Here is a 25,968-nt window from a genome sequence, read left to right on the forward strand (position 1 = left end):
ATAGAGTGTGGGTGGTTGAGAGTCGAATGATTGATCGCTCGATAAGTGAATTATACCAAGGTCGGAAGGAAAGTTGTATTGAACTGCAGCACATAGTGAGACCAGTTGTGCGTATATGGGTCAAATCAGTGTTGGCCGCAGGAAATAAACATATAATATGTCAATGTGTGTAGTTGGTTTAACTTGAATAATCCTACAAGAGACATTTGAAAATTTCACGAATACCATCACTGTTGTTTGCTTTTAGCTTAATAGTTACTATTTGTATTTTTTTCGATTAATATAACAAATACATACATTATAATAGGGAAACGTATAGATAATAATACATAAGTAAATGTAAAATAATGTATAAGTACCTATAACTAAATAATATAATGTACATAGATATGAATCTACGATTATTTATAGTTACTATATATACTTCCACAAGCATTGTATAATATATAGTCTATATACGCATTTTGAACAGTTGTTGTAATCGTTGAATGTTATCAAAAGAAAAGAGAATATATAGTTAATACGCGTATAATACCTATGTAGGCACTTTTACGATACCCACTATATTATTATGTTAACTTAGTACATATTTTGCAACGAATTGTTCTTTAATATCACGTGTTTTTCTGGTCGATTAAGTTCAGACGAATACTACGACGAAATTTACTCACAAAGTATACACGTAATTATTTATACCTAGCAGCATATAATTGGTTTAATCTTATAGGAACATCAATAGAGATATAATAAGTGGATACCCATAAACGAAATTGCAATTTGAAAGTTTATATAGGCGTATATGTGTACTTATCCGTGCGTTAAACTTGTATCGTGATTTGAATATATTTTTAAAAAGTATACTCATTTAACTATACGGAGTAGCTGTGATATATTACGATCTGCATCGCTCGTGTAAGATATCAAATACATCACACTTTATTAAGACCTATATGTATAATTAGGTGATAATAATATTATAAACCTTGCTCAGCAATGACTATAGTTCATTATTACGTGTGTTGCGATCAGTTCGGACACTGACGGCCATCGATAATAATCGTGTTGAATACATGTATGTAATTTTTTAACGAACACGTGAAATTAATGTAGGACACTTGCACTATATATTATAATATATTATATACGTTACAGCTGCTCAGCATAGTGACCATCGCCGTGGGCGTTAATTATCTCGTAAAATAATAATAATATATTATACAAATATGATTATAATATGCATATATGGTAGAGATCTGTCCGCTCGGCACGTATGTCATTGTGGAAACCGCCTGTAAAAACAATGCGACGGCGACACGTCGTCAAATATCGGTCGGGGCGACGACTCCGAAGGTCGTGTGCGACCTCGACGATTAACCCATTGTCGCGTGCGCTTTCGTCGCGAGACCGATATCGCACCGGTCTCACGTGGCCTACTAGCTAGTATATAATAATAATAATAACAACAACATGACAACCTACCTACCTACTGTTATTATTATTATTACATATACGTAATAGGTATATTATATTATTATTGAAAACGTTCGAGTTATTTCGAGTGGCGACCGACGGATCAGGGTTATTCGAAGGGGTTGAGCGGGCACGCGCTAGTTTAAATTATATATTGTTGTTGTTGGATGTTTTCGTTTTCGTTTTTTCATGTTTAGCGGCCGGCTAAAAACCACTAATTGATCACGTATCTGGGTCAGATTTATATTATTAATATTATTTTATTAACATTATTATATAACTATATAGTCTATACTGCAATAACGCTGCGAGACAAGAGAGAGAGAGAGAGACGGACGGACGGACAGAATTGGTTTGCCATAATGCCATCACACGGCGCATCTTGCACTATATATTATATAGGCATCTTTATTACGTATAGTGGTGCTCTCGTTGTACGATATAGGATTTATACACAGAAATCATATTATGTATTTATAACATATACATTATAGACACGCAGACGGTGTCATAATATTAATACAAAAAATTATATTTTATACGAGCGTGATGTATATCATAACAGGTACCACGATGATGGGTATAATAAGCGGGTAACCAGCCCGGCAGATAGCGAATATATACGTATATTTACGTCACACGTTATAATATACATACGTATGTAAATGTGTGCGTGTACCCGGGCGCAGGTACAGTCGGCGTATGTATTTATAATATTATATACTTTGGCAAGGTGAACCGCGTCTTAAAGGGGCGGGTGCCTGTGTATACGTGTTCGCGTATTTTATAACATTATTATGTATAGGTACCTACTTATTACCTATTACACATTATATGCATCTATATAAATATATATTATACCAGATACATCTATACTCGTAATACGCGCGCGCGCGCGCGCGACCGGTATCCTATTTAGGCGGTATATATACTGCAGGTCGTCAAAACACGTCGTATACGTGTACCCGACATATGGGTAATAATAATAACGTACGTTTTTTATTATATACACATATACATAATACGTTTGTTTTATATACATACATACGTACGATATATTATAGATGTAGGTACAATCATTTTAACACTATCTGTGTATACTATATATATATATTATGTTGATTGAGGATTGCGTGCGAGCTTGTGATCGGCATTCGGCACGGACTCCAGTCGCGGTCGCCTATTATGTATGCAGATATTCCGTAGTAGTACGTACCATTTAGTGCCTATGTAATTTCTATTCGTTCGTGAGTGTTGTATGTGGTGAATAACGAGTATATATAATGTGTCTGGAGCAAATAGGTATACATATTTTGAGAGCGTTTCACACGTTCAATGTCTCTGTGATTTTGGAAAATATTTTTTAGGTACGTCATATTATCTGCAGGCGATATACCGAACGAAGGGAATCGTAAGAATCTTTCTGGAATTTTTTGAAATTTTAATTTAATACCGTATTAGGTGTATAATTGAGTCATCATATTCATAAACATAATATATAATAATAGGTACTAAAGAATTATAACGAGTTTTAAAGCGTGTTTTTTTTTTAAACCAGCACTATGTCGACGAATGAAACCGTTGAAACCTAAGGCTTTGTAACAGTCAAATTTAATTTTAGTTAAAAAAAATTGAAGTAATAATCAGCATCGACTTGATATAGGTAGTTAAAAATACGGACGATTTCGATATATGATCAGCACACGTTCGATTTAGTGCGAGTTTAAAACGTTATGTCGAATAGAATAGGTAGATAGACATGAGAAATAATATCGATGTAAATGAGATCCTTGAGGATGTTTCGTTAATTTTTTCCACGAATCAAAGTCGGGTATACATATACGTACATATACTACATTATGTACACAACATATAATATTAATATTTTCTTTTCGAATACTCCGCGGCCGATCGGAAGATAACGTTATATCGTGATAATAACAACAACAACAATAGTCGAAACAATAACGATGTGGCAATATTATATATTATATATATATAAATATATATTGTACACAGCCACAGAGATCTGGTATATATACGTTTGCATAGAATTATATTTACAAGTCGTAGGACTGTATATTATAGGTATACCTATGCGTGGGCCACTGCCGCGGTTCATTCCGCTGACTGCGTGCAGTCGAGGTTAAACGATTAGCAGCATTCTTGAAATGCTCAGCCGAGTGTTATTTCCCATCGGCGCAGCGGTGGTGTCGCACGCGCGCGGTCGCTATATAGGTACGACCCGAACGCGGATTTCTTTGGTTTTCGATACGGTCGATTTACCGCCGCCGTCTAACGCCGACACGTAATAATAGTAAAATAATATTAGCTTAAAGCCCGACAGTCGCTTTGTCGATTCCGCAACGATTGCCGCAGACCGATATTAATAATTACGATTATTTTAAATGGTCTTTATTATTATTATCGTATTGGGTTAGTCTATACAATATTATCATGACTAAATATTTTATTTTGGAGACGCCCGTCGTAGACTTTAATGCCGCTGATAGTATAGATATCTACCATTATGCGATTATAATGTCACAGTATAGGTATTGTATAAAATATATTCAATGAACACACATCAAACAAACAACGCGCGTTAAAAATACCTAAACAGAACATTGCAGAAAACAAAAAGTTCCAGACGATCTGTACGAAGCACTGAGACCGGAGTATTATACTGGACGAACAAAATATACAACACTTCTTTGATTTCTTGAAACTTTCAAAATCGTACAACTTTATCAATCTAACCTGTTATACTAGTATACTAATTTTTTTCTCTTATAATAATGCATATTTACTTATTAGTTATTACAGTAACTGCAAGCCATATAGTTATTGTATTTGTGATAGCATAATAATTTAAAAAATAAATAAATACTATAAATTTCTTTAATAAGTTAAAAATATTATAGGCTAATTCTATTTAAAAGAAATATTATATAGGTACTATTATAAAAACTTTTTCCATGTCTTGGAAATAAAAAAAAAATATTATTTTTCATATTTTTGCCGTTCTTGTGTATAATTTTAACATACTTTTGTTTTATTTATGATTTATTTATTCGTTTTATTACTGAAACGTTTATATACAAAAAATAATATTATAGAATTACGTGCCCTTGTATTGATTATAAATAGACTAAACGGTATTATTATTGAATAAATAGTTGCTATACTTTTAGAAAGTTTAAGTGTTTTCTTGGTATATACCCATTTGGGCTATTTGTTAGGTATTATAACTGCCTCGCGGGCTGTTATAATATATTTGTATTTACTATATGTAAAATGTAATAGGTTAAATGTTCATCTATCTGTTCCGAACGAATATTTAATTAGTCTACGCTCGTTAATCTTGTAAACAATAGTTACATTTTTATTTAATGTGGCCCGAGGCAATTTTATTTTGTTTGTGTCCTCCTAAGAATGTACTTGTACTTGTTATAAGGAATTTTATTCTACAGTATTTTCAATCATCATTAGTCGTTTAAAAATGTTAAGCAAGTTTAAGCGTCAAACGTTTACGAGTAAAACAAATTAATTATAGTAATTAGCGATTACAAATATATTTGATGTTAAACAAAAGAGAAAAGGGATTGATATTTGGCTCTTTCTGTTTCACTCTTGTTTGGTATAAATCCTATACAGAATAGATTAAGTACATAAGAAAAAAAATAACACGTGTGCGATGATTGATAATGATTTACAAAAATATGTTACGTTTTTATATTATTGATTTCGATTATTTAAAATGATGCAAATGCATTAGAATATTAAAATAAGTTTTAAGTTGCTGGTAATCAACAGATTTTTGTGAAAACGCTAAATCTTCGTTATTGAAATAATAAATTATGCACTAGCACTATACATTAGCGTTGGCTGTTAGTGAACTGACAGTGCAAAATTTTACGGCGCACGGATCTCGCGGAGCCATTAAAAATCGGAATCCTTGGGACTTAACAGTGAACACAATTATATATTGTGCTACAATATATATACATATACATAATAAAGTAATGTTTGTGAACATTATTTTCATCAAATTACACTTATTATAAGTAAAAGCATGAAGACCGCAGGGACTGTTTTGCAACTCGGCGCGTAGAAAACAAGTGATCGTAAACGACGTAAACCGTATGTTACACTATCGTACTATCACGAAATATGTCTAAACGCTCCGATGTGTCAATATTTACGGACTTTATATTATTTTCGAGAGTTCAATAGTTGTGAAATTCTAAAAAATAAATAATGATATAATATAACGTACCTATATGTTTAAATTGTAGGTATATAGATGTGTAATTTGTTTAAATTTTTGTGGAAAATTTATTTCACAAAGGTTTTCCGATTGCGTTCGTTTGATTAATTAGTTATAGGTACCTATCTGAATGTTCGAAATCATTATCGACAAACTTGAATCCGGCTTTGTTCAACGACGACTATATATAATAGTAATCGCTTAATAGATACCTACCCAATTAATATACGAGACATTTTAAAAATAAAATCGATTTTCTCTTTGGCAAAGACACGACTTAGCCATATTTAATATTGTTAACCCGGCGAAGCGTAATCGTAATTAAAAATCGTACATGATGTTGACATACACAGGAAGGCGATTTTAGCCAACGGACGTTTGTTATGTACATATACACAGGTATTATATATATAATATACACACGGTCGTAATAACAAATGGATCGTGGGACGAAATACTAATTATTGGGCGCATGAAATTGAAATAATAATAAAAAAAAAAAAAACTGAGCTTAATGGTTTCAATTCACGACGCGGTTTGGCAAAGAAGTCACGTGGTGAAAGCGCGCGCTCTGAAGTCTGTGTGTGCGTCCGCGCCGTGTCCGTCCATCTGTCCGTTTAAGTCTCTTTGGTCTACGCGTGTGTGTGTGCTATCGGGTTTCTCATCGGTTATGTAAAGCGAACGTCTCGTGATCCGTTTTCAACAATTATATTATTAATACGACGCAATTATTATTGTGAACCACTCGAAAACCTCGTCTCTTACATACGTAGGTACCTATAATAAATTATTATTATTATTACAACTGTTCGGTTTGATTGTCTTATACCACATAATCCTTTGTGTATTATTTTATGATCGTAACTTCGTTTTTTTTTTTTTTTGAAGGTATCCTCCACGCCACATTGTCATCTGAATTTGAATCGATTTCGAACCATCGAAACTGTTTTAATAATTACAATATAATATTATAATATTATATTGTTTGACTTCTAAAATAATAAACGTACATCACGAGTGTTGTGAATGTGTTTCTCCATCATCGTCATACCGTTGAGCCGAGTGATGTTGTGCGCCGATGCATCACATTATTACGTAACAATTGGTTCAATCTCTTGCACACGAACCGAGCACAACGTATGCCATTGGACAGGGGTCATACTTATGAATATTTTAACAAACATTTTCAGATTTTTGACTATACCTAATCATATAACTAATTTTATAATCATAACTAATTTATTATTGACCGTGGTAAAATTCATCTTTGAAAATCAAATACATTTTTATCGTAGGTTCACCATAAATACATACAATTATCGTTTGAATTTGATATAGGTAATAGAAATTTTCAGAAAATAATAATATTATGCATGCGGACGATGTGTTAAAAATAATAAGATTACGAAATATTATTACGACTTTCCGAGATTATTATTCGTTTGCTAAAAACGACAATATTATTTTAATACATACTTCACATTTCAGTCATTTAAAGACTTCTATTACCTATACACTGATGATGTATTTTAAAAAAAAAAATCATATATTATTCAACAGTCTGATCTAAATCTTCAAATAATTAAATTAAAATATATTTCTTAAATTATTTACATACAGCACACACACATTTACTTACATGGTCATTAGATATTTAATTTTGATTTAAAAGATTATACCCACTAAATGTACGTTCACTGCTTAGTTTATTTAAATTAAGTTTCTCTAAACAATGCACGTTTGAATAAAATTTTCTACAGAGAAAATATGTTACTTATACCTTACATAACGTTTTCATAGATCTACAGATATAGATGATCTATATTCGGAATTAGACTTAAAATATTCATATTTTATGTTCATAATTATTTCTATAAAACACAAAAGTCATCTTAATATTTAAAAAAAATGTATACGTAAATGTATTAAAGTTAATGTTGTTTTAATTATTTTAAGCTATAGTTTCAAAGACCTTTAAGTTATTAGTATATATTATATATATATATGAAACATTTCCTATATTTATATACCTACATAGTGAAATTCAATCGGAATTTTTAGAGATTCTCTCATTGATTTATTAATTATTATAATATAATTACATTACATTGATGAGTGCTTTAAGGCACATTGTACAAAGAATTGTGTAATTTTATTCCAATTGACTTATCATATGTCAATAATTAATTAATTCAAGTACCTATGGCAAATCCGCAAATAAGGTTTTAATTTATATGCTTAGAATTTTAGAAATATTTTAATATTATTAAATTTGGATTGTTATACAATTTCTTAGATCCAAATAGGCAGAGAGAGGGCTTTATAAATATAAACTACATAGATAATATAATACCATCTACTTATAACTATTGAATGACAAAATTCAATAATTTTTTACTTTTTTATACACTGTGATAATGCGACATATATATAGAATTTAATTATCCGTTTTGGGAGGTGAGTTAAATACCTCTGTATCTTATTTTCCAACCGATTATCTCAGTTGCATTTATATAATATACGCGAAATGTGAATATGCGTGACTTAATACCAAAGGTTTTGTACCGTCCTTGGCATTCGTCTGTCAATTCCAAAACCAATTAACGCACATAGGTACGCGTCTATTATTGTATAATAGCTGCAGTGATACCCTTTTGATATTTTTCACGTACGAGATATAGATTGCTGTTTTAAATTAGTGGAATACAATGACTGCGTATAATATTATACTAAAAATGCGGTAGGTCCCCGGCAAAAGGTATAATATAATAATATAATATAATATAATATCGTTTTTGAATGACAGTGCAACAAACGTCACATCATGCGCGTTCTTCATCGCCGAATAGTCGTCATCGTCGTCTGTATAGGAACCATTTCGATTTATATTATTGTAATCAACTATACCTATTCAATTTGTCATTGGTATTATAGCAATGCTATTTTTTTTCATCTTCTCGTGAGTCTTTTTTTTTTTATTATTTTTAATCATAACACACAGGCGATGTGGCGATTTCCATTACCGTCGATACGAGTTGCATTCTGACGGCTATAACATAATATTATCGTATATACATATAAGTATTTATTATACGTCCTAGACTCGGTTTGACACATGTTCTCGCCTATTATATTATTCATTGTAGTATATATATTTTTATATTAATATACCTTCTATATATGGTATATACACGCGTGTCGGCCGATTGGAGACATCATCACGCGTGTGCCGATACACATATAGTATACAATAGTCGGATAGAATAGTCATTAGTCATAATAATAATAATAATAATAATATAACGATTGACGAGCGGTGGCGAATTAGACCGTGTGAAAACGCACCAATAATCGGCTTTTAATTATCGCTGAACGTCGCCGTGCACATCGACAATCGCGTTGTGCCGTTGATTATATTATTATAATATAATAATAAAAAATATGTAGTACACAGCCATCGAATTGTTAAAACATACCGTCCACACAACAATATTCGTATTCTCGATAACAATTCACGAGAAGTAATATCATCGAATAGGTATACATATATATATATATATTTATATCGTAATATAATATACTCAATGGTAATATGTATATTGTGTGCTCATTGTTTGAGGACGCGAACTGACGACGCCGCCACCTTAGTCGTGGAAGTAATAATAATAATATAATATAAGTATTGACTTATGGAGGTAGCTATGCCGAGTATCACAATAATACCTATCATAATATTATACACGTGTAGTAGATACAGTACTTACAGTCATATATTGTATAGTATCTACTATCTACAAATAATACACCTACATAATATATATATATATATATCTGTGCCAGCTACCTTTTGGCCTAGATATAAGGAGAATCATCGATAGGTCATAATACGCATATAAGAATCCATCGTTGTAATGATTACATGTATACATTTTTTCAAGACATTTTAAATATTTTCAATAATCAAAAAACGACTCAAGTCTAATAAATTTAAAAAATATGTTATTCAGATCACGTTATATTATATTCATAAGTCGGGTTACATCATCATCGTTGGTTGTGATGATTTTTTTTTTTTATGGATTAAACGGAACATTAATATTATTTTCCATAAATTATAATATTTAAAAGCGAATAATTTGATTACGTTAACACGTACAACAAAACCCGTGTTATAATTTATTTAAGTACTTATACGGTATTTCCTCGTGTAATTATTGTAAGTATTACGTAAAATTTAAGATTTTAATTTCCCACCAATTATAATTTATTATCCACCGACCGACAAATTATTTCATTATTATTTTTACACTGCTCTATACGTAATCCGAACATGGTCAGGTATTTCTATAATGGTATTAATGTTTATAGAAATCATAAATTGTTTTTCATTGAATAATAGTTTATATTTTTTAAAAATATTTTTTGTGAAATAAGTTTTTTTTTTTTTGATATTGCTACTTCGTAAACCGTACACAGCATTAACTTGCGGTACGATTTTTAAATAAAAACTCGTTTGTTTAAAACACTTTACAACGTTACGTCTTGTGTATTCACACCAGATATAGGACGTCGTATTGTTAAGTAATAGGTCAGAAATCATTCACTGGGAGGTGTTAAAATATGTTAACACAATATAATATACAAATGAAAAATGTCAAAGTAGCACAGTACTAATCGAGTAATACAGTAAGGCTAATAATAGTTAACACTAATATAATTAAAAATGTTATTCTAAAAAATAATTAATAAACAACACTCGACCGTCGATATATGATATTAGTCACAGTTATTTAAGCAATATAGTTCATTGAACAGTTACTAGAACTTATTTCTAATTGTTAAGGTATATTTATCGTTATATTGTACTGAAGCATTTCAATGATATTGTTATACATGAATAAAGGGAAACTTAATTGATATTTTAATGACAAGACATATTAATCATTTTTATTTGTTAATGATTATAGACATGTTACATTTGTCTATCAATCATTTGCACTAATAATAGATACATGTAATATTATATTTACCTGCAGTTAGTTTAAGTGGTACGTATCTACAGTATCATAGTGATAAGGCAATATTATGCACTACATCAGAATGAAAATTAAATGTAATATGGGTGTAACCAGTTATAAGTCAAGTGCTTATATAATGTAACATTTAAATAATTAGAAAGATATTTTTGAACGGGCCTTTTATGAGTGCAATGTTAAACGATTTAATAAAATTAATCGTGTTCGTGCTTTAAATTAATTAAATATAAATTGTTCATATACCGAAAAATAAATAAAAATGGACTTGTTAATAATATTAGATAAATCATGCATGTTTTTCATTTGGTGCATTATAAGATCTGATAAAATAATAGTAATGAATAAAATAAATAGTAACTTATTATGCTAAATAAAGATTTTTCGAGAAAACGATTTTTTTTTATACTATATAAAACTTTTTAAGACAATATATGTAGTCGACAGACAACAATCTTTTAAATGTTTTATGATACCGAGAACGTTTTGTTTCTAAATTCAGGTATGGTACTAAAAATAACTATACAATCCTGTTATTAGATGTATTCAAAATGCATTAAATTCACTATGGTTTTTAATAAATAAAATTAATTACAACTGTCTACAACCAACCAAAACAACTCAGGACCTACGCGGGAAATGAAGAATCTAACTATATATTTTTTTGTTTTATGAATTTATTTTGATCATCAAATGTTTGTAAAAAATTTTATGATTAATATATTTAAGTTTATTTAATGATACTGTCCAATTACTTTATCACGTAGGTATGTGGTTGTTGTCATTATTTTTTTATTTATATAGATTGTATAATATATTCTTCATAAAAAAAAAAAAAATAATAAAAAATGTGAAATGATTACCCAGGTTACTCATTAGTTTCCACTACTTTATGCTAGAATGGCCAGACCAGCTCACTTGTTTAATGAAAAATCGTTACGCTCCGTGTAATCCATATTTATTTAAATATCATCTATACCTATATGATTGGACAAGTTTATCTTTTATGAATTAATAGTGTTCCGGGTTCAATAACAAATCAAAAACAATAAATACTTATTTGCATGTTTTAGTTTTAACTTTTAAGTAGTATACCTATCCATATTTTAAAATTATTTACTTACCCGGACACTGAATTTAATAGCCAGTATTAATAAATAATAATCATAAAATTATAGTCTCCTCTGCGTGATTATGCATATCGTACGCGTTATGAGAATTCATGTTTACTTATAATAGACTATATAGATATTGAATTTATACATTTTGTTCTTACATACTAGTAAAATTGAATAATGCGGTTGAAAATAAGAAAAATAACACGGTCGCTTTTTATTAAAAATATGTGTGCATTGCATTGATCGACCAACAGCACACAAGCAGATAATATGGTACAATATATAATAATATTATATAATAGTACGACGGGTATTAGGAATATCGCATTTTTAAATTATTGAATTTCATCGTATGTATATTAAAATAAAATATTATTTTATTGGTCTTAAATCCGTCAGAAACGCCGAAACACTCATCACGCATAAATTAATAATGTATTAACAAATATGAATATAATAATGTTTTTGCAAAGAAGATAAATATTATACGCGATACAAGAACTTACGTCTTATATTTCCAGCTGTCCTTGTTTCTCACCTCTCATATATCGTTATTAAAATATATTATGCGCTATCCGTCCATTATTTAATATTATTATACAATATACAAAATATAAACATTTTTTATTACTAATAGCTATAGTTATAATATACGTATAAGTACACAGTACATGTAAGATGTAACCAATGTTTTCGATAAGTATATATTAAAACACTATAAATAAACATAGTTACACGCTTTATGTAAGAGTTAAATTAAGTGAAGGGTACAAAAAACTGTAGTGCACCCGATCAAAAATACAATTGCAATATACACTCATACGTATACTGTTTCCTCCTAAAACTCAAGAAAATATCACCAAAAAGTCATCCACTTTTTACATTAGTATAACAATATAACGTATTATCCTATATGCATAATATAGAATTAGTACGTGTATCCATACGTATATTACTATTACTCGTACAGTATTATATTATTATATTATTATTATGTCATATTTTACTGTACGGTCAAAAATCATTGATTTACATAATAATAATAATAATATCGTCTGAGTACGTTACGTATTAGATTATAGCCGTATAGATAGTATAACGTTCGTTGGTACGTGACAAGTGTCTAATACAGAGCAATAATTCCGGTCAACGCGTTTATATTTAACTGCAGTGCACAAGTCCTAATAAGCGTATTGGCACATGGTATAATTATTATTATTATATTTGCATACATGTCATAACATAAACATAATAATATTATTATTAGGTATAATACGAAGCGAGCATTCGCTTGAAAGGGTGTCGTATTAATATGGTACCAACGCGGACCTTATAAATACATTCTATGTTATACAACAACTGCAATAATTATAATAATATTAATATAAAAAACAAAAATTACCGATCGCAATAGCCGATCCCAGGTTTTTTTACGAAATTTCGTACTACGCACTTTTTCCGCTTATCAGACACACTCGTGGGTGGCTCGAGTCACTCCTCGTTTACAAATTATTAGATTAGTGACGCAAAAATCATAAATATATATACGCAAAAAATTATATAGTGGGTGGATAACGTTCTGATTATACAAAAAAAAAAAGCTAAACGAATACAAAAAAAAAAAAACGGCGAGTTATCGCAGTGATTTATTGTAAGACAAAGCAATGTTCAATACCTACATGTACAAAATATTTAATTCTCCAAATCACTAGCATACCCTCTCTATAAAATCATATTGGTATATATTTGACCGCAATACGACGATTTGGACGGAAAAAAAACTCGGGAAAATAGATTCTGAGTTTTTGAAAATGCAATCGGATAATACGCGATTTTAAAATTCAACCCGCGCACAAAAATAGGAGCGCTCCAGAGATCTAGATCTTGGCTCGACCCGTACGGGCGTATGTAAAGGTACACGGTGAATAATATTATATAATATTATAATATTAATATATACGCGATACGTACAATTTGCGAGTATATACTACTGCTGCTCTTGTCGCCCGATGGTTCCTTGTCGTCCGTCCGGCAGAGCCGATTAGATCGCGTTCGTATTTCCATACAGCAGCAAAATATGTATGTAAAACTCGCGTACGTGAATGTATATTATGTACCTAATACTATAATATGATGTCTGAGTAAAAATTATACGTATCTATCAATAAAACACACGCACGCGACCTTTACGCAGTAGTTGTCGTGCGCAGGTTGTGCGCGTTTGTATTTTTATTTTTTTTAATATTATTTTTATTATTATTATGATTATTATTACTACGTTATGACGCCCACTCGTTAGGTCGTTGATCTCGACCCGACGGGAACGTATATACATATATTATTATTATTATTATATTACCTATACCTCTTCTACACGGCGTGTACGAGTGTTGTATACACATCATCGTTGCACGGCGAGTTGTTTGAACTCGGAAAACTTCGCGTTTATCCCTAAAAGTGTGCAGTGTTCGCCGGCCCACGTTAATAAATGCACTGAGGGTTTGCCGTTTTGTTTCCGCGAGCGATTCATTATTATTCGTACTTTTTTTTTTTTTTTTTTAAATCGCGCGCATACGTCTCGTCGCCAGCTGTAGAATTTTCGATTCCCGGATCCGTTACACAATCGCACAAAACATATCAAACTTGTTTTTTATTATTATTATTATTTTTTTTTTTTGTCATGTCGAATTTCTCGAGAATAAATTAGACGAATACACGGCGATCGTGCGGGCAGGGTATATAACACAATATGTAGGTATGTAATATATATTATATACGATTTTATTCGCTAACTACGTTATATTGTTTGGTCTGTGGCCAGTTCCAGATGGTGCCAGTCAATTACGATTTTCGATCGTGTGTTTACATAATAATGTGTGCTATGTAGGTATGGTATTATATTATTATTATTTTATTATACGGTAGGTATACAGTAAATATAATCAAATACAGCTAGAGTGCTTATTATTATTATTGTTATTTCAGACGCGTTATATATACATAGATTTTACAGGATTTTTACTTTATATTATTATAATATATAATTTGAAAATTATATAGGTACCCTCATGGTGTCTATTATATGCCTACGGTTTCCCGTGTTTTTTTATTTGGTTATATGATGGATATCGTGGACGTACTGCACTGCACATGTGTAGGTATAGTGTTTGTGGTTATGACTAAATTCATTTTTTTTTTTTTTTTTTTTTTTTAATTTAGATGTTCGAGTGGGAATCGTTTAACGGTTACGTATATATTATGGATACCTAATAATAACATAATACTGAATTACATGCACCATATGCGATAATATTTTAACTGTATACATAATACTTCATATTTTCGTGACTTTTTACGAAAGGTTGCAAACCACGCAAAACACGACGGTTTAGGTATCATCAATTTAACAAATCTCGTTGCGGCTATCGTAAGGAGTATTATATTTATTATTTTTCGCCCCCGTCAAGTACCTGCAATAATGTGTTCGACTGTAGCCCGTAGGCGCACGACAAGGGGCTTAAAACGTATGTCATGTTTTTACATTATTTAATGGGATGTATAATATGCAAAAACGCGTGCCATAATTTCATTCTACACTCTTGACCTTGCCAGTTGGATTTGTGTAGGTATTTTCGATTTCGTATAGATGAGCAATAATAATATTATATCTTACGATTAAACTGGACGGACAATTAATATTTATACAAAACTACTGTGTATTATTCACTGCAGTATTCAGTTTTCTATATAAATCTAAAAACTTAAGAGTAGATTTCGAACCGTAATAGTCTGTCAGAAATTCAATTAAATTCAATACCAAATAACGAACAATCAGTGATGTATTAATCATTAGTAGAATATTGTATTAGCCAATACCTATTTTGAATGACGTGCCAACAAACGTTTTGAAAAAAAAAAAAACAAAAAATGATAATGAAATATTATACTCGTTGTGATTAATTATTTGTCGTGTACGAGTTAGCATATCGTCCGTCGCGATCTTATTTTAATATATGTACACGATACAGTAACAATACAATAATATTTTATATTATTTTGGTTTAAGTTCGGCGGCACGACCTCGTACCATAATATAATACGTCAAAAAATTTCAAACGATAACGGGCCATTGGTACATAATAATATTATTACATTGTATAGTTGACCACCCGGAGGAGGTCTTGAAGTTCTGCACGGGTCGTTCCGTTGTGGAAAGGTACAAGACGACTAATCCGGCAGAAACGTAATAGGTATTGCATTATATTATTATTATTATAAAGTTTATATTTTGTATCGATTACGCGAAGATATAATAACTTGTACAATTCTATTAAATTATTATTACACATCTATAAATACGTATATTTAGGACATGCGAAAATGACACTCGTGCGATCCGGGGCACGTATATAATGAAGTTATAAGATGTTTGACCTTTAACACGGGACATTAATCATTTTTGAATAATACATAATATTTATCAACACGGTACCGTCTTCTCGCACAATTGGCATGGCATTTATTTATAATGACGTCACGCGAAACCGTATAATCACGCTCGACGCGCTATAGAGAGAAAGCTCTAAATAAAAGATTTTTTTCGGATAGGTACCCGCACATTGTTTGTTTTTTTCTTTCGAAAACGTGATCGCATTTCATAATCGCACATTATGATAATACGTACCCTTATAGACTGTTAATCAGCTAATGAAGACAAAATGACGATCAACGTGTACAACACAACAGCCGTTGCTGTCGTGTTTAATATAATATTATTACTGTTTAATATCAGGGATGAGCGATTGACGGACCACGTATCCTTTTTATGCGCAACACGACCACGTTAAGGTATTCGTTTTCAAATTATCGAATGTATAAGAATTTTTATCAGAGAATATGGAGAACAAAAAAAAAAAAAATGAAAATTACTGACCATTTGCCATTTGTTAATTTTGAGTTGTCCATCCCTAATGTAATAAATAAACATAAATCATAATACAAGTATTTAAAATATTATACATACATAGAAGTTGACGACTGTTTATTCCAATTCATCAAATAAACCAACTGTCAAATAAATTGAATTCCTTAAAAATAATTAATTAATAAAAAATAGCTTATTACTTCGTGACTCTTATGGTGGGCAATGGCTCATTTCACGACGATCGCTCATTTTTATTGAAATTATAGTATAGCGTCCACTTATGTAATCATCATTACGAATAAATAAGTTAATTATTGATTTTTTTTTACATATGTAACCCTCGACTGCAAATGCACTATGCAGTAATTGTATTTATGAATCATGATATAAATTCGCGTGTTATATAATTAAATATAGGTATTTAAATATTTTAAAGTATAAATTATTTACAATATGTACAATTATGTATTCAATTACTTTGAGTAGGTCAAATATTCTTAAAATTACTATTAAAAATTCAGTATTGCACCGATCGAATAAGGATTGGGATAGGTTGTTGGGAATCTTGACTTTCCGCCTCTTTAATTTTTTCGTTATTGCAGATAGTAGGTACCTATCTAATTTACATTCAAATATATAAAAAACCGATTGCAGACTGTAGAGAGAACAAAACCGTATACGATGTTAAACATTTTTTATCCGTTTTAACTGTTAGTCGATTTTTGTCGTCAAACCATCATCGTTTGACAAAATTTAAATAGGAATACCTATACAGTATACACTCGCACGAGTTGAGCCCCTCGATATCATATATCTTCGTAACCCATACGCGATTATGCAGGGATATATATCATCGCATCGAACATCATCAGTCTTTGCTATATATGACAGTACTGCAGTAGGTATTTACAATAATAATATTATATATTATGCGAATACCAGATGTATACTATTACAGTGACGGGGTTGGATTGTTCTATTATATACAGCTCAATATAGACACATTTAGACAATGCTAGTGGTTTGTCGTCGCACGCGTGGTGTTATTTTATTATAATCTATGCGTGCGTAATAATATAATATGTAATATTATTATACTACACAGTTATTGGTTTTACAGCGTGTAAATAAAATATAACATAATATTATAATATAATATATTATGGTCTATTCATTAAGACTTTCCAAATGGCAACAGCGACGGTCGATAAACATAAAAAATAAAAAGTTTTGTCATGCACACGAGTATTATATACCTACACGGTAGACGTATAGCCGCGGCGGTGTACCTCGACGTTTCGGCGGAACCCTTGACCACGCCTCAGCCCCAGGAATTGGAGCAAAGTCCTGTGGTCGTGATCACCTGCAGGCGATTTTAATGTTCGCGTTTTATTTATTTATTTTTTATATATACTCTACTTCTCCGTTCTCTCGCAGTCCAGTCTGACAACACACACTGTACGTGTGTGCGTATATATATATATATATTACACAATAATAATACTCCAGTAGCCTTATCAGAATCTTTTTTTTCTTCTTATATTATAGCTCTACGTGCTGCAATATGCCGAAAGAAATTCCTAGACAAACACGGTCATATAATGTAATTCAGTTTGTGATTTTTCGCACATACGCTTTCACCTTCGTACAACTGTTTTCATGGCCAATATAATATAGCTGTACAACGCGAGTGTACACGTATTATTATATTGTATACAATAATATTAACGTTATATTATGTCTGTGTGAAGAAATGGCCATAGCTATATTTCTCGGGATCTAATTACACCCACGCACCGTATGCATTTGTGTTAAAAATATGGAGTACCCTCGTTGTATAACGCACTCGCATTAATATGTAACCGGTTACGGAGCACACGCACACTTGTAATGTTCTTTTTTTTTCATTTCCTAATCAATTAACAATAGCTGGTAACGTCATATAATATTTTTCTGTGTATTATCATTTAGGCGTACGAGAAATTAAGGCTGCGGGTGAACTTGACGAGCAAAATCATTAAACAGTAGTTAATTCACGATAAAGAACAAAATGATACAAATTCTTCTAGTTGGCCTTGGGATATTAATCGTCTTACAGAAGAATAAGACATATTATACGAGTATATGACACGATGTACACACGATCGTGGCTGGAAAAATAACCAAAATACTATAGAAACGACCAAAGATTGTTTGAAATATTTGATTTGAAATCATATCACTGTAGCTATAAAGTTAACCGTGTTTATTGCACGGAGCACAGTGCACCAATGCAATGTATGCAATTATTTTTAAATTATACGAATAATATAATTTAAATATTTATTTGGTTTTACAAGAAAAAAATTCCGATTACAAAATTTGTAAATTAAAAATAGAAATTATTTTTTCAGCGAAACGGTTTATTATTTTTTAGTATGAAAGTAGGATTTTATAGTGTTGTTATTTAGTTATTACATAGACGATTTAGGTTACTGAGAAAAATTAAATATACCAACTATTGAACAACGTGATTATTATTATTTTTTTACATGGAGGTTAATAAAATATAACAACCTAATTAGTAATTAAATATGAAATACTAATAATCAGCAACGCAGTTACATGTGCGGGAATTTTAAGACAAGTCAACTCGATCATAATATATTACCTAGGTATACAAACATTTTTTTTATAATTATTTTGTTAACTTCCTCATTCTATAAATAAATACGCGTGTGAATATAAAATAATGAATTTCATTAATAATTTAAATTCTGTCTCTATACTGTATACTACGAGTTATGAAATATACTACCTAACCTTATTTTAATCTAATTTTTAATTAGATGTCAATTGATGATTGAATAATAATTAATATATTCTATATTCTATATTATTTTACGGTAACGGGTTAGGTAGTTTTGGAAAATGAAAATGATTACATATTTGCCATACATCCCAACCAAAATAAAAAAAAAATCGTAATCGTAACTTGTTAATGAACTTTATGTAAGTACCTATAGACTATAGTATTTACACAGTACACATTATATCATAATAAAAGAAAAAAAACGCAATTTGTTCTTTAAATAGATATAATAATGTACTTACTACTTAATAGTTAATCGTACACGGAAAAATGTTCAAAGAACCTGCAAGTTATACCAACATTCTTGTGGTCATCACAAGTTGAATTCTGGCGGTTACTGGTTAACAAGGAACACTTACATTTAGCGGAATGTGGATTTCAGAGTTTCTAGAACGTTTATTTTTGCTCTTGAAGCGGCAAAAATAAAAACGAAGAAATAATTCAACCTTTTGCTCACTGTAGTTGTATTCATAATAAATTGTGATAAGAGTCAATTGAAAGTTATTTTTTAACTTGGCGTATGTTTTTTTTTTTTTTTTGTCAAAGATTTCAATTGTACCTATAGTTGTACGTCCGTATTATTGTATTATTGTGTATAATTTATTGTTTGATATCCTGAATGAACTCCATTGAACTTCTTACACGTGTTTTTTTATTAATATAATATAGCTATCGAAGTAGGTACTCATTCACGCAAACTTGTCAATCATAATTGTAGATACATCAAAAACGATTTTATTATATAAATTCGGTGTAAACATGTTATTATTATAATATGCTCAGTCATTATTTTAGTACAAACGTATTACTATACTTGCCGAAGGTCCGCGCCATAATTTTTGTTTTTAACAATTCCATACGCGAGTGTACTAATAACTCGCGTGTTATGCGATAAGTGTAATTGTAATGGATTTTAAACGATTCGACGGGAGGTACCCATACGTTTTAAAGTCTTATATAATTATTAATTAAGCTCGATCCGAATTTATGGCACAAAGAATCCCATCGTACGATTTTAAGCGTTGCCTATTTAATCTATTATCGTAAGCGATGCGAGTTCAGCGCATGATTGTTTTTTTTTCCGCGCACTATAACGTCGATGATGCTTCAAGGTCGGCCGTCGGGTTTCAACCTTTATTGGAATGTTCAACCGGTTCTTCCGAGGTGACATTTTCACTATTATCGTACATAATATAATACCCGTTTACGTCTTTCCTTAATCGATTAATTTTACAAAAACAAGAAATGCTACAGAAAGGGTGAAGTTAATACGCGTATTCGAATAACATTATGCAAAATCTACACAGCAGCGCCGTGGCTGTGCACAACACGGTATTACTATACATCGTATATTTCGTTCGGGCCGGAGGAGAAGGAGCAGCAGGTGTGTACGCAATCCTGGACGCCGTCTACGGCGAGTCTATGCACCTCGCTGTGTTTTTTACGAGTAACACAGTAGTCCATATATTCTCCGGTTTTTGCGTAATTTTACAGTAAATTATATTATATTATAATATATGTATTATGCAGGCGCGTCGATAAAATGTCATCGCGTAAAATCGATCGAAAACGAAATAATAATATATTATACCTATATGTTACGAATATCAGGCGACAAGACACGAGGTTTGGCTCGTCACGAGATGTGTCCGACCAGTATGACAGTATATATTATTATACTATTATAATATTATATTGTATTTAATTAACGATATTAGAATATGTATTGTTTATAAAATATGTTATACAATTCATAATATATTGTAAAGCTATATAGTTGACACGCGTGACAAGGCGTTTGATTATAATGTATTCCCATTAATATATGATTTAACAACCTTGATGTTTTATTATTATATATGAGTAGGCATAGTGTATATTATGTGCTCGTGAGTGACTGACTGATATTATGATGTATTTAGATCACACTGCGCGTACAATAACTATTCCGTTTAATGACACAATCAATTTTTCTCAGCTGCAGCAGATGCGGTCCTATGCGTATACCTATATAGGCACGAGTCTATTGTTTTAATACCTACTTCCCTTAATGGGACCGATTACCCTTGGCACTATATATAAACGAAATGTCCATCATTCCGATACAAAATTTGTATCAGAATATATGGCGAGAAAAAATTAATTTCACCAAAAAAAAAAAAACAGACGAAAATTTTCACTTTTTTCTCTAACGAATTTACTCACGCCGCGGCCGTCGTCATTGGTTTTATTACTTTTGTTTTTCAACGAGTAAATAATATAATAGGTATAGGTGTCTATCGCGGTGGAGTAAAAACCACAAATTTCGATTCCACACAATGGAACCCAATACATCGCTGCAGTGTACAAAACTTTCCACGGGATATGACTATATATAATATAATATGAGCGTTGGATTATGAGTTATGACACCCAAAAAATAATAAATATAGTTATCAACGAATCGAAATATAATATTATACGGGCAATGGACATATATCCCGTGAACAATAGTATTGTTTCTTTCACTATATACATCTAACATGTGCAATTTAAATAGGTTTTTTTTCTTTTTTTAAAATCGTGAAATCATCGTGTTCGAATAAATAACACAACGCGGTGGTATAACTCTATTATCATTACAGTGACATTTTCGTTATAATATAATATACTCACGCGAATATGATTTTGAAAATGTAATTTAGTTTGTATGTTTTACACAGAATTTTTAACGCCATATAATAATAATTAGTCACCGCGCGAGAGATGAGTGCTTGCGCGGTGCGCGTTATGACAATAATTACATAAATGAAAATCGTTTAAAAGACATGACGATTGCGAATCGTTCTTAAATCATTTTCCGTAAATGAGACGTTCATAAATGGATCGAAACCGCGTGACGGAAGTGTCTTTCTTTCCCCCGCAGTGTATATTTTATCCACGGCTCATTACGTTAAAAATATATATATATTTTATATTGTAATGTTGTTTTTACTCTATTTTTATTATATTTTATTATACTCTCCGCAACACCGTTAACACCGTTATTATTGCCGGCGTACATGCACTCGGTCTGTATCACACGTCGTCGTTTCACTTTCCATTGCAACATCTTTTCCTATGTATCGTATTTATATTATCATTATTATACATTACTTTCGATTTTAGTCTTTGCGCCCATAAAAACAAGATCGACTGGTATAGTTGTCGTTAATTTAAAAAATCTCGGATTTCATTATCCTTCGTATAATGGTATAATAATAAAAAAATAGAAAACCGAAAACACATACCTTGGAGTACACAGGCCAGCAACAGCACGACGACGGTGGCGGCGGTCTTGTGGCTGGCTGTCATCGTTGACACGCGCTCGCTGACGGGGTTGAATTTTCGCAACGCAAGCAAGTTCGATTATAGCTGTCTCCTGCAGTTGATATGTCGGCTAGACGATATTTTCGACTGTGAACCACTACACTATAGGTGCGCGGCCGGCGGACTTTTATTGGAAAACCCGTACACTCGGTGCGCAAGTGACATTTAGTTTTCGGGCGAACAACGCGTGTGATTAAAAAAAAAAAAAATAAACAAAATCCGATCGAAATTTAAAAAAAAAATCTTTTTTTTTTCCAAAACACTCGTGTCAAATAATTTAATAATTGTATTGTATTCTTTATATTAAGTATACGAATTACGGTTAAGGTGAAAAAAAAAACAAAAAAATTCGAACGATTATTATTATTTTTTTCTAATCACAAACTCGCGCCGACTCGTCCTAAACTACTGTTCACACGAGAGTGAAGATTGGACATGGACACAGACGCTGTTGGGAGAGAGACGTCGACGCCGCCGTCGCCACCGTCGTTTGGGGAGTGAGACGACTGGTGGAGAGAGAGAGAGAGCGCGAGTGAGAAGGAGAGACGCCGCATACGCACTGCAGATATTATACAGAGGAGAGGGTCACTTTCTTATTCAGCCGGACCGTTGTGTGCGTGTACGTGTGTAAATGTCTGTTTGTGTTAGTGCGTCTGTGTATTTGTATGTGTATGTGTGTGTGTGTGTGTGTGTGTGCGATTTGAGTGGAAACGAGAACGCGCCCCGGTGCGACTTGCACAAGACTTGTACTGTGTGCGACACAAACTGCAGCACCGCCCGGCACCTTTCATTTATCTCGCCGCCTATTTTTGTTATGTTTTTATTTATTTTTTTTTTCCAGCGATATTAGTATATAGACCATATATTCAGGTGTACAATAATGTTGCAGGTTTCGGATGGGTGGGTGATTTTATTCTCCTTACCCGGTTACACACGGTCCGCATAATATCTGCAGAATATATACGTGTAAATTGGTATACCTATATAATATACCTGTTACATGTATATTACATATATTATACAATTTTATTGTTTTTGCTAGGGCGGATCGATATAGGTATACACTGTAACTATCAGAGCCGCTCACACACACTTCGCCGAATTATATACTATATATATTTATTATTATGTTATATAGATCCGCGATCTCGATAATATACTGCGATATTATATATTGTTCCTGAATTATATGTACAATCTAATATAATATTATATTATAGACTCAAGCAAGGGCGGAACCGTAGACGCAGTTATGTATGGTAATGTAATTGTGCAATATGCCAATATTCGTATAGGTACCTATGTTTTTTAGATATTTTTTAATATCTATATAGTAACAGTGTCAGTCGTCGAGATCTTTGGAGTTTTTTCGCCAACGGTGGATTTCAATATAATTATTAGGTTTTCTATTTATAATATAGATATAACGGTTTTTGGATAACACCAATTATACATGCGTTTTTAAGTAATTTTTTTTAGGTACCTACACGCTATGAATACATTAATATATATATATGTATTATACTATACACGATTATGGAGATTTGAAGAAGATACCATATACTATATAGTATATATAGGTATAGGCATACATTTAATGTTTAAAATAACTATGTTCCCAAAAAGGACACTGTAAAATGTAGGTAAGTACACACCCCATGTTATTCTATACATTATCTAAGAAATACGATATTCAGAGATGGATTGAGAAGAGGGACCAAGAGATCTCACGACCCTCCCCCCCTTAGTTTACATTAATTTAGCTCTGCAATGTTGCAGCAAAATTTTTATACATTTTTAAGATAAAAATTATGTTTGAATTAACAAGTTAAATATTACTAAGTGTTACTAAGTGAAAATATAAATACAATTTTTTTTATTTTTTTTTATGTTCTAAACTTTTTAATATTATTTTATGAAAATATTTAAGCACCCTAATCATACATGAGCTTATAGAAACATTTAAAACATTAATTGTTATTATATATATTATATATATATAAGAACTGCAAAATGTATAAAGCCGATACACTATTGAGTCCATTCTATAGACTATTATTAATAATATATATGGTATTTTCAAATCAACCCTTTTGTGCCTAATTACAGGTACCACCAATAGTTCTAAACTTGAGAATTTATCTTGAGGTCATTTGTTTTTGTTAAACTAGTTCAATGTATTATAGTGTTTTTTGTTTTATTTTTTCGTGTACGCTGTTGAATGAATTTAAAAATATTATGGTGATCTAAATAATGAACAATAAACTAGGTATATTACAATATTGAGCAATAGATAAATAAATAGGAGCCTATATCGAGTTTAAAATCTGTAACAAAATTATAGTATGTTTTGACTTGGGTGGCCCTCGACTTTGGCAATTGTTATAATACGTTGTTGTTAAATGGATACATTTTGGGTGTAATTTAAGTAATTAGATATAACAAAGCATAGCAACAAAGTATATATCTTCAAGGATGTAAAATTGCTTAACTAATAATAGTTTTCAGTTTTCATTGGGCCTGATTAAATATTGTTCATTGTACTACGAGAATCCTTTTAAAGACTTTATATTCTGTTGCAGCCATATAGGTACACATCAGTCAACAAAATGATTGAAAAAATTTTAATAAATATATAAAATTATGTATAAAATACACAATCTTATTACAGATATCTGCACAATGACCGTCAATAACAATGAATAATTGGGCATTGAAATTTAATTGTAATTTGTAGATAGAGGTATAGATTATATGAATTTTAAAAGATTAATACATAAGATAAAACACTGGGGATCTCTAAATTAGAACGATAAAATAGAAATATTGATTAATCACGAACGAAATAATTAAGATTTCAGATGTAACCGGTCATTAAAGTTTCTCACTATTTTATGTAAGGTATAGAAATCGAAAACATATTGTATACTTGAAATATCGATAAAAAAAAAAAA

At 31.1% G+C, this 25,968-nt stretch overlaps 1 protein-coding gene across 2 annotated transcripts in view; it reads right to left on the bottom strand.

Annotated features, from left to right (window-relative positions):
- The window catches only part of LOC114122668 (uncharacterized), a 45,342-nt gene extending 21,884 nt beyond the window's left edge, over window positions 1-23,458 (bottom strand). Inside the window, exon 1 of one of the 2 annotated variants that reach the window (XM_027985399.2) lies at window positions 22,936-23,458. In XM_027985399.2, the coding sequence (XP_027841200.2) occupies window positions 22,936-22,999 (64 nt within the window). In that variant the 5' untranslated portion in view covers window positions 23,000-23,458. The remainder of the gene's footprint in view (window positions 1-22,935) is intronic. The other variant, XM_027985400.2, reaches the window with a different exon arrangement.
- Between the last annotated feature and the right edge of the window lie 2,510 nt (window positions 23,459-25,968).

The sequence above is a fragment of the Aphis gossypii genome, chromosome 3 (assembly GCF_020184175.1).
Source record: "Aphis gossypii isolate Hap1 chromosome 3, ASM2018417v2, whole genome shotgun sequence".
Taxonomy (NCBI): domain Eukaryota; kingdom Metazoa; phylum Arthropoda; class Insecta; order Hemiptera; family Aphididae; genus Aphis; species Aphis gossypii.